Source organism: Agelaius tricolor, unplaced genomic scaffold (genome assembly GCF_023055355.1).
Source record: "Agelaius tricolor isolate 1412-34295 unplaced genomic scaffold, bAgeTri1.0.p SCAF_3, whole genome shotgun sequence".
Classification (NCBI taxonomy): domain Eukaryota; kingdom Metazoa; phylum Chordata; class Aves; order Passeriformes; family Icteridae; genus Agelaius; species Agelaius tricolor.
In genome coordinates, this window is record NW_027269263.1 from 43,303,956 (window position 1) to 43,321,610 (window position 17,655).

General features: G+C 35.6%; 1 protein-coding gene across 4 annotated transcripts in view; it reads right to left on the reverse strand.

The window, feature by feature from the left end:
• DOCK4 (dedicator of cytokinesis 4) overlaps positions 1-17,655 on the reverse strand; it is a 223,386-nt gene that overhangs the window by 25,114 nt on the left and 180,617 nt on the right. For 2 of the 4 annotated variants that reach the window (XM_071423654.1, XM_071423652.1), the window contains exons 31-38: positions 16,758-16,906; positions 15,105-15,190; positions 9,959-9,985; positions 9,699-9,794; positions 8,425-8,485; positions 6,599-6,692; positions 2,787-2,935; positions 1,710-1,796 (exon numbers count right to left, since the gene is read on the reverse strand). In XM_071423654.1, coding sequence (XP_071279755.1) covers positions 1,710-1,796; positions 2,787-2,935; positions 6,599-6,692; positions 8,425-8,485; positions 9,699-9,794; positions 9,959-9,985; positions 15,105-15,190; positions 16,758-16,906 — 749 coding nt within the window. The remainder of the gene's footprint in view (positions 1-1,709; positions 1,797-2,786; positions 2,936-6,598; positions 6,693-8,424; positions 8,486-9,698; positions 9,795-9,958; positions 9,986-15,104; positions 15,191-16,757; positions 16,907-17,655) is intronic. The other 2 variants (XM_071423656.1, XM_071423653.1) reach the window with 1 other exon arrangement.

Genomic DNA, 17,655 nt, shown 5'->3' on the forward strand with positions numbered 1-17,655 from the left:
CAGATTCCAATGATTTAAGCATCAAATATGAGCTCCTTTAAAATGTCCCAATAGCAATTAGCATAATGTTTGATCAATACATCTGGTTTTTATTTCACTCATAACACTGACACAAGGGGAACTTAATACCCAAGTTCCCTTTTTCTGATGATATTTTCAGCAAAGTTTTCAATACTGTGGAAAAAGCCAAACACAGTCTTAACCCTATTTCAGGTATCACAGACTATTTAGTATGCATATGATATCAATAGCTGCCTAATTATACTGCTATGAGAAATCCCCACACCTCCGTTTTTGGATTAACATTGGTGCCACAGATACAGCAAAAGAATATTTCAAACACAAAACACATTCAGTACAATTAATTAAACATGCATAAACGATCATTTTATTCACATGATGATAGTCACTTGCTTTTCCTTATAGGATTCTGCCATTGACATATCAAAATATATATGGAATAAGCAGATAACGGAGAGTCCTGCCACGTTGCATAATTTTGCATAATGTTGTTAAGCAGCTCTGAATTAAAGGGACTTCACTCAGTCCTAGCAGCAAGCATCCTATATATACAGGGAATTTAAAAGGCAAGTTGTAATACAAAATTGAATCCATCAGAAGGAGGTAAGAAAAGAAGATTCAATAATTTTTAAAAAAACACTATCTGAATGAAAGAGAAACAATGTTTAGAGTTCTAAAATGAAAGAAACAACAAGAAGACTGTACCAAGAAACATTAATTTTTACTATGTATTATTAAACAGATCATATTTTTAAGCAGTAAATTAAAAAAAATGTGTGCATTGCCTGTGGCTTTGATAGTGGGGAGCTGGGAAAATGTTAAAATAGACTCTGAAATGTAAGGCTTTGTGTTGCACCTGCATAAGCAGTGTGATAAATGATATAATTGTTAGATGTGATGATTGTTTAGTAACTAAATATAATTATTGTATAATCATAAGAAGAATCATGAGAAACTATGTGAGAAATTTGAGGGGGAACCATGAGAAGCCATGCTTGACTGAAATCTATGTATACAATAGAACAATATAAGTTTAATAATTAACATGAAAGTTATATAACGATAGAATATAAAAACATGTTCATCTCGGATGTATGGCTGGAGTCAGATTTGAGTTGAACACTCCTGACACCCAGAGCTCTTAATAAAAGCACTGACATTTGATAATTTTCGTGGTTATATGTTTCCGAACGCTAACAGCTTTGCTTGCAATTACAACTGCAAAGACATGCTGCTGCTCTGAGTGAAGGAGTGCACATAGCACATTTCCTGGATAAACTGTAGGAAACTAATGAAAGTAAGTTTGCATTGTTATTTTTCTGCATAAGCATGCACACAAAAAGGATGCTGTACAGGTACAAATATTGTAAGAACATTAATTTTATAATAAAATAAAGCAACCTGGTCTAGTGTAAGGTGTCGAGCAGGGGGGCTGGAACTAGATCATCTTTAAGGCTTCCAACCCAAACTGCTCTATGAAGATAGGATTTTCTCATTTTTCTTCAAAAAGCTCACACTCCTTTTTTATAATCCTTATTGTAGAAAAGATGCCTCAGGGTAAAAAATAAGAGTGCAAACCAAACCTAAGGACCATTCTGTGGTAAATTTAATTTCCTCAGTAATATTTTATAACCTAAATTAAAAAGCATTTGGATTCCTGATTGACGAAAAGTGTTCAAGTACATTACCCTCATCTTGCTGAGGTTTCTGTAGTCATAGTAGCTCTCATATTGTTCTGCAATTTTCCTGCATAAGATAATGCCATTTTCCCAACACTGCAAGCAAATAAAAGGTGCTCAGTAATTCAAAGCAACTGTTTGACAATTTGTGATTTATTAGTGGTCTGTTCTATCTATACTAAGCCTTGTTGCTACTGAAAATATTTGAATGCACTGTCTCCTAAACATGCTAATAGCTTCTGAGTAATACAGATGAATTCTTTGAAGAATTAAAAATATATTTAGAGACTTATTTAATTAATTATTCTTTTTACACTATGCACAAAATGTAAGCCATTGCAAGAGTGATGGATTCAACACAGTATGATTTTTACATTTTAAAATTGTACTTTCAATACATCTACCCTAATTTTTTTAGGTTGTACAGTACGTCATTGCACCATGTAAGTTAAACTATATAATATAATTACAGAATTGTTTGAAAAACATGATGATCAATATCCATTTGATTACATGTATTAGGCTTACATGAATTTTACACTAGCTACACAAAATTGTAATGCGCTGCATGTTTGTCAGTAAGATGAATCAGAGCACTATGTGTATATAAAATTTTAGACTGCAGGATAATTACATTTGCTTAATTCAGAATAGGCATTTGTAGTAATGACAGTGAACTGTGATCCCCCAAACAAATTAATTTTTAGTTTTTAAGAAATACAACATGGTATTGTAAGGTGTAAACATAGTGTTCACTTGGTCACTAAGTGAACTTCATTAGCTTTATAAGGCTCACTTTCACCACCTTTAAAATGGGGAAAAATGATACCACCTTTTATAAAGTGATTTGACAGTTACAAAGCCAACTGCTGTGCACATGAAAATTATGCTTATATGTAAGTGGGGGATTTCTAGGATACCACCACAGGATTTGAAGAAACGTACTGCATTGCTAAGTAACTGCTTAATCAAGCATGGACAAACACTTCGCCTCAATACCAGAAAAGAGTGCAGCCCTGGAACTAACATCCTAAAATGAATAAACTACCCTTCCCAGATTCACTCAGTAAAACAGGACTATTTTACCTTTCCCCTGTCAAAGTTTTGAATGATGGTCAGATGGAGGCACTCTTTGCGCTGCCATTCTGTTTGCATGGGGTAGTTGAGGAATTCCCTGAGCGGCCGGTCAGACCACTCCAGCAGCTCGTCGTACAGCAGGAGAGTGTAGGCAGCCTCTGCAAGACAAACCACAGCATGGCACTTACCAACACCAAACACATAAAACAGACAGAGTACACAGAGATGCAAATGCTTTTCTTGAGAGGCACCTTTCTAATGGGTAATTGATTTATTTTGAGTATTAGGCGGATGGTAGTGGTGGTTTTGGACAGAATTACTATTACAGCTATAAAAAAAATAGCCTAAAATTTTCATACACTATTTAAGGTAGAGTCACTGGGACACTTCTTCTGGAGTCTCAAAACACAAAGGAGACAGAAATTAAGTAACCACTTCCTGCTTAGCCCCAGTCTTCCCTACTGCTAAGGAGAAACTCTCAATGACTGTGCTGTCTGAAAAAAGGAACAAGGACTGGAGGATGAGGAACATCAGTAGTGAAAGAGGAAAGACAACAAGATTGTGGACACAGTCCAAAGGAGAGAGCTGGGAGGAAAACAGGGAGGCAGATGTGTGCTTAATAGAATCCACTCCTTCCATAGAGAAATAAATTCCTGATAGCTGAGCCTTACCAGCTGGCCATAACAAGAAATTTAGAACTGCAATGTTTTTCTCTTTTTAATTTTTAAAATTTTATTTAGTTTTCGGTTTGGCAGGAATTAAACCGGTTGTTGGTCTCTACTCAGAGAGTTGTGTAGCAATCTTTATATTAATCAGTATAAATTATCTGGGAATATAAAAACTATTATTTTTTTTACATTGATTTCAGGAATTCCTCAGAAACAGTACAATAATATAATATAAAATTAATCTTTTTATTGGAAAGTCAGACTTCGGCAAATTACAAAATACCAGAATTACTACTGGCTACAACAATTCAATTTGGCTAACTGAGCATATGAATTATTGATTTCCAAGCTAATATTCACAGTTTATGTTGCCACTCACAGGACCACTTTGCATGAGTGAGTCAGCACAAAGATGGGCCATGTTCTGGAGATGTACTTCATTGGAGAAAGAAGTTCCCTACTGGACTTATTTTATTGCAGATTTTATAGGTTGTACATAAGGCAAAAAAATAACAATAAAGTACTAAAGTACTTTTTGTGCTAAGCTAAGTTTGCCCCAGACAACCATATCCTACTTCTGCCTCTGCCATATGAGCTCCCATAAGACAGGCAATTTAAGCCAAATTTTACAGTATTTTTTCTAGCAGTAGTGTTCCTCTACACGTCCAACTGAGAACCTGTGGATGAAAAAACATCACTGCAGCAGATAATTGTGTGAGAGAGTGCCTTGAACCCCAGTGTTGCAAAATGCTTAGTGTGGTACAAACTGGTGCTGTGCTGTGATACACCCATGCAAGGAAAACCAGCTCGAGTTCCACAGACAACCTTAATTCTGGCATCACACTCAGCAGCTCTCAGGCTGCTTGACTGGTAACCACCTTTGTCATAGCTTCAAGCTACATTTTTCTACTCAAGACATGAAGCACATCTATATGACAATTTTAAAAATCCATGAAGCTGATAATAAATTATTCAAAATCATAAGGAAGCAAAAGATAGCAGAATATAAGTAGTTGCTCAGGATAGCTCACTGTGACCTTTCTGTTCTAAACTTGGCATCTAAGTCCTTAACAAAATTTTGTCTGCCCTAACAATGTAGTTTTCTTAAATTACAATAAATTTATACAGAAGGTTTCTAAAATAAGAATGACCATACTGGATTACAAGTCTGAAGGTTTCCTCCACCCAGTATATCTGGCAGTGGCCAACACAACAAATAAAATACTGGTACCTCAGGGAGAGGTCTGTAACTACTGACTTGCATCAAAGCACTCAGGGGAGATAAATAGGGTTGACTCATGATGTGGAAAATTCAATTTATATAGGAAATATTCAAAAGACTAGATATTTCTAAGGTGGATAGGTGAAAAGTCTCACTACAGTTCTCAGGAGGGGACACAGTGCATTTATGTGATTCAGCCTCAAAAGAGGTATATTTATAGTTGTAACTGAGTGCTGTGTAAAGAAAGATTTAAAATAATGTTTTGTATAAAAATTACTTTCATTTTAACAGAGCATTTTAGAAAAAGTCCAGCAAATATACTATGGAAATGAGAGAAAAACCATTTCATCCCTAGGATGAAACGATGCCATTAGCAAACTAATGCTGCAACATGTAGGAATGCTGCTGAAGTATCAAGCTTATTTTCCTAATCCCAAATTCTCTAGACCAGGGAAAAGTTTTTACAAAAGTCTGTATTGTCTCTCATAAGGCAAGGCAGTGGACTACACAAGTCTGTTTTCTAATTATGGGTGTGAGACAAGTCTCATTAAGGCTCTTACAGCAAAAAATTTATAAATAATAATAAAATTTTAAAAAAGGAAGCAGTAAAATCTTCTACAGCAAAGTACACAAAAATCACACAGATTAATAACAAACACATGGGAAATAGAACAAAGTCCTGGAAATAAATCTGAGCAAAATACTGTTTAAAATCAGAATGGATGGCAAAACAATTGCCATCCAATTGCCTAAAAAAATAGATTCCTATCACAGTTGAAGGTAAACTGGACACATATAGTACCCAGTGCAAAAGGAAACTCAGTACTGCTCAAAGAGTTACTAAGATCTACTATGCAAAATAATAGCTTTATACAAAAGCCAGCTGTGGCAAAGAGACTTCTTAATAATCAAAATTCTCTTGTGACTCACTATTGCCAGGTCACATGAGGAAACTAAAATCTCTCCTTAACATATCCTGCTATCTAGTCCACATTTAAATCCAGGAACTGCAAAGGGAGTGTAAATTCCAAGTGAACAATCTTTCTTATGGACAGTAGAAAAGCATAAGGAAAGTTGCTGTGATACCAGGTACCTGTAAGCTGTTTACTGGAGACTCCCAGCCAACTAATCTGCTTCTAAGAAAAATCAAAATCTAGAAATTTTGAACATATGCAAGTGCAAAGACTGGGGAAAAGCTGGAGGTAATTCAAGGTCAGTAAAATATTCTGGCAAAGATAGTGTGATTTAAAAGGATACTGATTTTATCTTCTTCAGCACTCACTGATAGCATATAGTTCCCCAAATGAAATGTGTGTTTAGCTGTATAAACAACAGCCATGCACAATATCTTCTGATTTCTTCATGTAAAAAATAACCACCCTTGGCACAAAATTAGAGAAATCTTGGACAATAGTACTGCAAATGTGGTATGTAAAAATTTAGAAAGACATCATGAAATTCCCATACTTGTCATAGGTTTTAGGATATCTACCTATTATGAGTAAGCTAGATGAGTCTTCCTTTCTTTTATTTCTTTTTTTAAACCTGAGGTTCTGAAACACAGCTTTGTTGAAACACTTCACCAAACAGATAGCCAGGAGCATGACAAAAAAATGTATAGGCTCAGATACCACTGAATGAACTCATAAAAACTTCTTCCAAACTTTACTCATTTTGGGTGAAAAATGACCGTATCACACATTTATTGCTAGTGGGTATCAACAGAAGTAATTTACATTCACCATGGCTCAGCAAATAATAGTGCCATGGGGCTGAAAAAAAGCAGTATTTTGAGACATCAATTAGGCAAGGAAACTCAGCAGTTGCCCGGGTTGCTATGTTCTGCACTGAGGACACAGCTTACAGGGTTGCAAAAGACTGCAAACCACAGACCAGTCCTAAATATCTTTTTCTAGTTTGTATTCAGTTACCTGTGAAGTTTTGTGCTTTCAGATGTAGGTCATAGAGCTTATGAATATAGCGAATATACATCTCTTCCTTGTTCAGTTCAGTCTTGTAAAAATTCTGAAATAAAATTGAATTTTGTAATAAAATGCAGTAGTTAATAAATTTATGATAATGGTTGCAAATAAAAGACTTCAAACATAATCTCCTAGAAATACATGCATAGATTACATTTCTGAACATAAAACTACTATTTGTTGTTACATGGATAAAATATGGACTACAATATCATTAATCTTAGTTCAAAACTTTCTTTATCTATTTACAAGCCCTAAAGCAAAGTATGAAAAAGTTACAGGAAGAGGAGTGCAAGCCTACAGCGCTGTTCACAAGAACTGCTCATTCATTCACAATGGACATGCAGCTTAAGTCCTCCTGCTAGACATACTCCATGGTCAAGATAATCTGCTTTGGTTAATAAAAACTTATAGGCTAGAAAAGTCTAAGCACTGGTTCTCATCAGCAATTAACAATTTCTGTTTTATTATTTAAATCGCTATTTTAAACTATGCAGTTTTTCTTCTAGTGTACAGTATTCATATTCTGTGCCTCAGTTTCCTAAATTGAGTTATTATCAAGGAAAAAGGTGGGAGGAACACTATGAAAACATAAAAAATAAAAACTTTATAGAGAAAATATTTTTAAACTGATTTAAGAAAATTTAGCATTCGTTGTCTCTCTGTTGTGCAAGAGTATTAAAAATTTCTTTGAAAATTATTAGGATATGAAATCCACCTTAGCCCATATGAGTCATTGAAAATCCCCTTAAAAAGTAATATGGTGTTTGGGGATTTTAAAATATTTTCATTTTCTTTTTATACAAATCTTGGATACTTTGCTAATAATAGATTAAAACCTCCTTTGGGATGAAAATAATCCAGGTACTTTAAAGAATTCAGATCATGCAAGATATTTTGACAGCAAGCCAGCTGCTTTATGGCTTCATAGTAAATATCATCCTTATTTAGAGCACTATTTTCCTACTGAAGAAATCCTTTGTTCTCTTATGTATAACTGCTACTTAGAAGTGATCCCAAATTGTTTCACTGACGTCAAAAATGCAGAATTACAAGTCAGCTTATTTTGGTTTTTTTTCCCCTCTGGCTAAAAATACAGCTTTTCAAAAAATTCACCATGAAAATGGAAACTTTCCAAGGTTAACAGAAGTCAACAAACTTGTCAGTGGAAACTGGCCTAGAATCAAAATGCATCTTGTAAACAAAAATGCCATCTTTTTCATACTATGGTTTAGCACTGTTGGTTTGTGGTAATAAAGATAGCATGACAACAGGAGGTCTTGAGCAGCATTTCTGTCTCTTCTACTGGGGAGAGAATAGTCAGCCTGCAGTATTTACAAGATATCCCATACTATATGCTATGAGAACTAACTTGCATCAGTTATTGGAAGAAAAGAAACAAGAGAAATCATGTAGGTTTTGTTTGGGAGAGGAGGAAAGGCATGTTTGTTTCTACAAACTCAGAGACTAATTAAACTTGGAAAGTACTTTGGTGAAGTTTTTAACTTCAGCAATTATTAATTGGCTCTATCCAGTAGGAAGAGACTTAAAACTTAATAATGTAGTCTTGGAGACCTTTCAGAACCAAGCTATGAAGTGCCAAGGAAGACTATCTCCCTACTGTACCAATCTCAGCCTGGAAAAAATAATCAGTGATCATAAGCGTAGTGTTACCCTGCCAAATTCTACTCCAATTGCAACAAGAAGCAAAGTATGTCCAAATGTGCATTTGGTCAACTGAAATTGAAAAGGGAAAGAGAAAGTATTATACAAACCAAAAGGCTAACAGTGCAGCCAATCTTTTTGCCATCCACTTCTCCCATTTTCATGCAATCCCTAAAGCAGAAAGTAATGAAAGTCAAAAAGAATGCTGTTTATCCTCTTACAGTGAAGCACACCTCAGAAAACAGACATATTTCACTTGGCAAGCTGACTGAAAGGATTGCATTTAGCTGAACAGCTGACCCAAGTAGCTAAGAGATTTCATGCCTCCTGTTATAGTACATTCAATACCTCAATTGTCAAGAAAGTCCATGTTTTCTTTTTGGCTCTGTCATTATTATGTGACCTTTTTTTATCACACAGGGAAAAAAAGTAGCCAGTATAACCATGCTGAAATAAAAGAATAACAGGCAGACATCCCTACATAATCACTAAAAGAAATTTAACATAACTTTAAAACATTTCTTGCATACATGAGCCAAACAATTTTCCCAAACACTCTCATAACTAACAGCACACCACTGTTTTGAAAGACTGGGAATCCTAGAGGTTGTAATCCAGCTGGTCCCTGAAGAGAAATAGCAGTGCCATACTTCTAGAAATTAAGAGTTCAGTCTCTTTGTTGATGAAATAGCTTTCTTTTCAAGCTTATCAGTGATGACAGCAAGTGCAGTACTAGGTCTCCCATGTGTCCCTATGGAATGAGGGAGAAAACCTTACAATTAAGCTCTGGACAGTGCTACAGTTGGTGGCAATAAGGAGGACTAAGCTGAAACGTGAAGCCTCTACACAGGCTCACAATTGACTGGGAAAATTGCTTTTAGTCTTGCATTCCTGAAAGAGAGTACATGCCTCTCATTTCCCTCTCCTTTGATCACATGGTGCAGTCAGATGTGAGGTGTTCATCCAGAGATCATGTCTTTGTATACACACTTACTGTGCCAGCTGACACTACAACTAAGCATGATTGACACAGTAATGAGAATTTTACATATTGTGTAAAACAACTGTCAGGTGATTAGTACTGAGCTCTGTGTCTTCAGACAGACTTGAGTCACCAACCCACTGCCAAAAGTTACTACATTCCCTGACAGCAAACTCAAGCCCACCACTGGACTTTTTACACCATGGGGAGCCTCCTTGGTTGTTTTCATCCTGCCAGTTGCATTTTCCTGTTGACTAAGCAGCTGCTGTCAGAGATCCTGAGCACTTACAGCTGCTCTATCTATGTATCCACGTGCAGTCAGCATTGAGCAAGATAACTGTATTTGTTTCCTAATATTTCAAAGATGACAACCCTACCTCCTGAACTGTGATAACCACTCACCTGTAGTCCAGGAGCCTCTCCATGAGGCGAGTCACAGTGGCAATTAATGAAACACCGCTTTCCCTCCATGTTTCCCGCTCAATTTTCTTCAGCAGACTGAAAAAAACAAGCCAGAAAAATGTCACTGTTTATTTTTAACTGTCACTATGACAACCTCTCTGCTTTTACCACTACCTTAATACCTTAGCAACATCTTTGATAGTTAGATTTTTTTTCACAAACACCCTCCCAAGAAGTGCAATTTGCAAACAATGTCTTACCTAGGATATGGACCAAAAAGTGGAATTCTAGTCCAGGAAGCATTGACAAAACAAATGATTTTTATATTAGCTGCATCAGGTTAAAAATATGTCAAATACCTAATTTTCAGAACATATTCATATCCCAAAGGCTTAACACAATTCTTCCATAAAATTTTTATATTCACTTCATGCTGATACGTCAGAAAATGAGGAATTTAAAAGCGTTCTTAGAAAAGAATATCCATCAGCTTAATATACCTTCTAAATTTTTTAAAAATATTTTTTCTTTTTCTCTCTTCTCTAATATTTCAGTAAGCATGATATTTAAGAATAGTGGAGGGATTTTAACAAGATGATTCCTCCTCTTCACTTAATATTTCTTTCTGAGAACACACTATACTGCACATGTACAATTCCAGTACCTTAAAGTGTCATAAGATTATTTTGTTAAAAACTGTTGTGCCAATGTAAATGCATACTATGCATTGAAGTGGAAAGATTTCAAAATGTCAGTAAAACAGTACAATATAATTGTCTTTATTATTATTGCTCTTTATATAATTCTGATACAGGCCTCTGTTTTTCATTGCTTAAGTTTATCAAATATTTATCACTTAGGCATGAATTTCCACATTTTCTCTAAAAGAGTGAGCAAGGAAATATTTATCTACAGAGCTGTGTTACTTTTATGCTTTGGTGCAGGAGCTCAGGTGGATGACATGTCCATGGAGATATTTCAGCAGTCTCCCTGAAAATGTACTCAGTTATGGTTTATTTAGAAGGATCTGAAAATTCTCACATTCGTATCCTTAGAGCTTTTAGAGCACCTCTGAACCTTCTGTCTGTCAGCTCCACTGACCTTCATCTACCCTGAGCATGCTCAGTCCCAAAAGCCTCCTACATCCAAACCTCAAACCTGTAACAGCGCTCAGAACTCCTACATGCCAACTGCACTAGCTATACACTCCAGCTCTGCTCCTTACAGCCTCAGGGATGTCACAGATGCAATTCTCCAAGCAAACTTGACCTAAATGAAGCTGTGCTCTGCTGGAACTGAGGAGCAAATACTGATCTTCATCCTGCACTCTTATATGAATCTTAAACTCACTTCTTCTATTAAGGAGGCAGTCAGATGTCTTTCCCTCACAATCAGAGGCTGACTCTTTTTCATTGCTAGCAGGCAGATGACAAGGCCATCCTTAACCAGAAAATGATGAAGCATTAAGCTGGCACCTCTGTTTTCCATACAGAATACCTTAATTAACTTTTGAACCCCCTATGTTCCTTCCAATAGAAGTTTTTGTGTCTAGTAAGAAATAAGAGTAGAGCTTGTCACGTTATTGAATCTTGATTACCACAGGGATTTTTCATTTCTACTTTGTTTTAACCCTATGTTAAAAAGGAACATTTCAATGTAGATTCAATAAAATAATTACTGATAGCTTCTCTAGAAAAACAATAGAAGTATGACTTCTCTTTCAAAAGAGATTGTTCTTATCTGCATTTGACTTATACATTTTCTTTAAAATTACATTGGCACGTTCATTATAAACACACAATTTGTAATAATGAGTTGAGTTGATACATTCAGAGTACTTATACAAACTGACATCAATGGTCAGTTGAAAAAATGAAAGACTTGCCTTCTGATGCATGCCTCCCTCTCCCCTCCACAGATTTCCAGCACAATGCACAGAACAAACTCAGAATGAAAAGGCTACTCAAATATATTCTGGCTAAATCTAGATAGAATTGAATCCCTGTTTTTACAGATCCCAAAGCATAGCCAAGATGCTTGGCTATTTGTACAAAGCACTAAGGGGGTTAAACAACAAAGGGAAACTATAAAAATGTTCCTGTCTATCCATGCTAATATAGCCTAACCCTGAACCCACCTGAACAATTATGGTTTGCTTTGTTTTGTTTGGTGGAGGGAAAAGGAGGTCTATTTAATTATTTTTAATCTTGGGTACCCCAGGAGTAAAAGAATAGTGATCCAGAAGACCAGAGTTCTCCAGGGACAAACAGCAGGCTTAGAACAATGTTCAGGCTAACTCAATCATGTAGTAAATGGATTTTGTATGTCTAAAGCACAGCATTATTCAGACTTTTAGCTCACAGGCAGCTAATCCTAGAGGTGCTTTAAAGCATCTGGATGCCTCTTTTAGAGTTCAAACACTTCACTATAGCCAGAGGTTCCCTGAACGAGTCGTAAAGGCTCTCAAAAGACTCACTCCAGACAGAGTCTAATGGACTGGGCAGTGATGAATTCAGTCATGCATTTGGAGAAGAAATTAAGATAACTGAAGACAGCAGAGGAAAGGTAGCAGCCATCACTTTTTATATAATAGATTCATGGTTCAAAAAATCACCCAGAAACTGGCAGAACTCAGTAATAAATTCCTGCTCAGCTGAATGTCAGCTACAATCTCTTCAAAGAGAAGCCTCATTGCCAGGCCTCATCAGAACTCATCAGTCCAGGTTTTGTGCTTCAATGGGGCCACCTAACTTCCAAATCTGAAATGCCTTGTCTTAGGCCAAACTGAAATACAGCTGCAGAAGTAATAAATTGCCAGCATCCATCTGATTCAGAAGAAAGACCTACTTGAGTATATATCTTGGCTCCTGAGGATTTTATTTTAACCACCAATAAAGTAAATAAAGTTCAATAAAGTAAAATCATTCTTCTCCCTGTAGTAATAAATTCAGGAATTCAATTGCAGTACTACAGTGTAAATGTAGATCAGAACAGCTTTCATACCATAATTACAATGGATAGCAATTGCAACATCTAGTTTCTCATGATAACAAAATGTTCACTACTTCATGCTTGGCATTTACTTCAAATTACATCAGGACCTAATCAGTGAATGGTCACATTCAAGTCCCTAGAAAGACATTGATTCAAAACAAACAGCAGTCACCTTCCCCCTACTTTCTGTGTCTTTTTATTTGATATAGGTAATTCCATTGTAGGAAACAAATTCTAAGCACATAGTATCTTAGCTCTCTCCAGAGATGCTTATAATTTATCCTTGAAAATAGATGTTCAAAGGAAAGATGCAGTGTTTGTCTCTGGGAAAAAGCAGTTAATGGGGGAGTTAAGAGATTTAAATTCATTTTCCAATTCAGGCAAAATAAACAGCATAACAAAACCTGAAAATCTCCCACCCACTGCAGTTCCCAGACTGTAGGTGTGTGCATCCCCTTCGTTCCCAGTGATACCTATCAAAAGTAACCACGCCTAATCTTCAGTAAGATCAGGTAATATTGTAGCATTTTCTTTCATTGAAGACTATGAAACCACAGATTGCTGCAAAACTGTATTACTATTCCAGCTTTTGGGGACCTGCTACATCTCTGCCACTTCAGCCTAAACAAGTCTATTTTCTTGCACTGTGTAAAGACACCCTAATATTGCTTAGCTTAAATTACCCATGGAAGAAATAAAGAAACCCCAAAATCTCATGCTGAACAACCAACCCTCTCTCTTGCAGTCAACTCCCCAAACTGTCCATCTGATTTTCATAATTTTTCTTCTCATGCCCTAGAACAATATGACATCCTCCATTTCAGATCATTAGTATCTTCTACAGGCTCTCCTCTTGAGAGGAGACAATCAAAGTAAAAAAAAAACGTAATCATAAATACTACCTTTTTCATTAGCTGGGAGTGAACTTGAGCACTTTGAAATTTCACAGAGTTTAGTTTTAACTTCTGTTATACCATGACAGAAACCACAAGCATACTGATGCTGTGAGACATTTTGCAATTTAAATTACCATGACTATATTTTCAGCATTTAGATTTATAAAAAGCTGTCAGCATTTTTCACTGTATCATGTTTAACATTCTCTAGTTGAAATCTAACTCAAAACCATAAAAAATTAGGAATTGTATTTGATACCAATATGCTTTCTTATAGAATTTTAAGTTATTTCAGTGATAGACACACTGATGTATTTTACATAGGCTTCATTTTATAATTAGATCTTTTCCTTAAATGACTTAATTTTACAGTTAGAATACTGTATTACTAAAATATTGAAAACATCTTACCTTTTATTATCTTTACTCAGATTAAGAAAATGTCATGAATAATTACAGGAAAGTTCTGCTTAAGCATGTACTGTACTGCTGTTCACTATTATTCATTCAATTCCATACTACTCTGCCTAATTTTCACCTTTGCTTCTGTACATGATAAATATTTAAAAACTCTTTTTAACTCAGTACAATTACAGATTAATAAGTGTTTGCTATTTTCAGACACCAAGACCTGACTCTTGTTCTTTAACCAAATACAAAAGAGCCAAAAACAATACTTAAAGAAGAAAGAATGATTAAGAAACCATATAAACAGGAAAAAAAAATTCATGCTTTTAGCATAACTGAAGAAAACACAGCAGCTTGGAATCCTGAAGATGAACAATACATCTACTGAAATAAACACATCAGAAATAAGTGAAATCTTTCACTTTGGTGGAATTGAGCTCTGAGGAACAACAGAGACAGAGCCCTGTTAGTTATTTTGCATCTGTACTCTGTGACAGTCATTTATTTCAGTCAGTGAAACAATTTATGCACAACTTTAGGGACTTCAGCATTATCATTAGTTGTTCCTATTAAATTTAAGTGACATGTCATTTATTAAAAATCACTGAAAGCTTAGCCAGTATTTTATCAAAAAAATTAGAAAGAAATAATCTTATCAGAATAAACACAACTGTTTACATCAAACAAGAAATCAACAAGTGACATTACTCAGACGACTACAAGTAGCAATAGAAAATCACTTATTAAATGCTTTTGAATTGTCATGCCTGCTTTTCAAAATGCTCCATCTGAGCTCTACCTGCACCCTATGCAATTATGAAGCATTTCTTGCTTTTCTGATTTTAAAATTAGTAGGTAGCGAAAGAGAATGTTCTGTGATATAACAGATTTAGCCTTTCCCAATTATAGCTGTATGCAAGTACTGCCAGACTTTACAGAGGCTAAACAACATCATGAAACATTTTATTCTTCAGATTTTAAGGAAATAAAGAAAGAAAAAGAAAAAATGAGCATCCCAACTGGTTTAAGCATTACATTTCTACAATGACATTAGCATCTGATACAACCAACTGAACTCAAGGAATTATAAGATAAACGTATTACTCACATACTGTTGAAGAGCTCTCGGTATGTTTCATCACCTTTACCTTCTGACATTAGGCTGTCCAGTTTGTCAATCAGCTTTGCTTCCACCTACAACATATAAGTGTGGTGTAAACAGCTTCTTTTTCCTTTAATGAGATTAGAGAAAACGGAGGGAAGATCTGGTTTTATGTAAGAGACTTTGCTAAATGCATATTTTAGAATTATTGGTCAATCATGTGATAAGTCACTTCATCTCTTTGAAGCTGTTATAATTCCCGAGGTTTGTAGGGCTTTTTTTTTTTTTTTGGTGGTGGTGGTTTTTTGGGTTTTTTTTTGGAGGGAGGGAGCTAATTTAAATTGAGCAACGTGACTTTAAAACTACAGGCTGAGTAGCATTTGCTGCTGCTAAGGCAGCTATCTATTTATGGAGTCAGAGGAAAAGCACACAGCCCAAATAAATTGCCTGAATTCTCATTGCAACGCTGTAAGCACAAGGTATTTTCTTAGACTGAAGTAAAAATATCATCTTTTCCTACCTGCACCCCATTCTTTATAATTTAATATACAAAAATGTCTGCACTGTTAAGAGTACTTGGGGGCTCAGACTAACCCAACACTCTTACCTGCCAGTATTTCATTAGAAAGCAAATGTCCTGGACTTACATATTAGCTATCAAAGAAACTTGGTGGTTAAGAAAATCCAGTGCTAATGATTTCTTCAATGCATATTTTTAAGTGCATTGCTTATAAAAAAATATAGAGCTGATGCTACACTGTGTATTTATATTTCAAACCTCCTTCTTACCAGTAATATATTAACAATCACAAGTCTAGGGGAGAAATCAAGCTATTGTAATTATTTTATTACAGAACAAATCTATTACAATTTACACCTAAAACCAAGCTTAAAAGACAGAGTAGCAGAACAAGTGGATTTTCTTCCTTCTCACTCCTTGTTAACATTTCTGTGGTGATTTTTAACAATAAGCTTATATATTGATATTGAAAAGCTACCTACTTACATCACCTGCACTACTCTTGTTTTTAATAGTTTGGTTTGTGCTTTAGATGCAACACCCACTCTAAGCATTATGATTGCCTGGGAGTAATTAAAATACTTCTACTTTCCTTCATTTTGAAGCAGCAGGAAGGAGGGCACTGAGAATGGTTTGAGGCAGTCTGAAAGAACTGAGTGGGAGCTGAGGGAGCAGATGGCATTCTTGGTCGTTCCTTCCTAGCCCATTAAGAATGTGTTTGAGCAACAAGAATACTTGGATCTTTACTGAAGAACATCTGGTCTTTTTCCATAGTAACCAAAAGGGAAGCTGGTTGAATCCTATCTAACCAGCAGTCTGTACCACTGTAAAGCAGAGGTGAAAATCCACCACAGCAACCTGGTTAAAAACAGCTCAAGTTTTGTTCTTCACTTCATCAGGCCATGGATTTTTTTTCCTCATCTCACATAACTAACATGATAGTATTAACATCTCACATAACTAACATGATAGTACTAACAGGTAAATCTTACTAGCCCTGCAAAGAGAAAAAAGGGAAAGCCCTTGTGGGTATCTTCTCCACCCTGAACCACCAATGGAACTCCAGGTTCAAGTCTGCTAGGACTCTATGAAGTGCTTTATATTCAGTCCTGTTCTATAAAGAGCTTCACACAAAGTACCTGTTTAAAGTTGCCACTTCGCCTTTGCTCCCAATCCATCATGTCATGGAAAATAGGAATCATTACATTCCTCAGGTCTGGCTGAGGGATCAAGGTCACTTCCAGGAAAGGGCCAATTAATGCTGGAATAAAGTGAAGCTTGTGTTCCCCTAAAATGAAAATGAACATGAACTTGAATGTGAATTGGGTGTCCTGTGAGTTATCAAGCAATCCAAATGCTGTCTGAAGAATGAAAAAACAGCATTTAAAATGCCTATAGTTTTTTTCTTAATCACACATATATCACAGCATAGGCTATTTCTTAAGCCCAAAAAGTGAAAGCTATAGAAAAATGAAGAATATAAGGCAAACATAATTTATCAGATTTTATTATGCACTACTGAGCTCAGAAGTGACAATGGGTTAGCTGTATCTGAAATTAATCCTCCAGCAAGGTAACAAAGACAGACAAAGTACTCTCTCTGCATTTCATTTATATTTCACGGGAATAATTTGCTTGCTAAGCTCTACATCCTTGTGTTCACAAAATGTTTAACTGTCTGGTATTCTGTGCTCATCAAAAAGAAGTGAGTACTTTGTTTTTTACCTATCTTTAGTTTTGCAAGTTTAGAAATGGAAATATGTGTTTCAATAGCAGAAAAATGAAAATATGACACAGCTGTTCTCAAAACAACTTGCTTTAAAATCAGTTCTAAAACATCTATTATCTTACCATATTCCACTTAAAAGAAAATTAAGTTCTTGCCAGAAAAGCTAGAAATGGCAGAAATGGCATACAGTAAACACTGACCATTCAGTTTCAGTTTTCCACAAGTGAGACTTCTGACATCCTCAAAATTAAGAGATTATGAATCAGGATGCACTGATTTTTCCAAGCTAGGAATTCATTTACATCAGC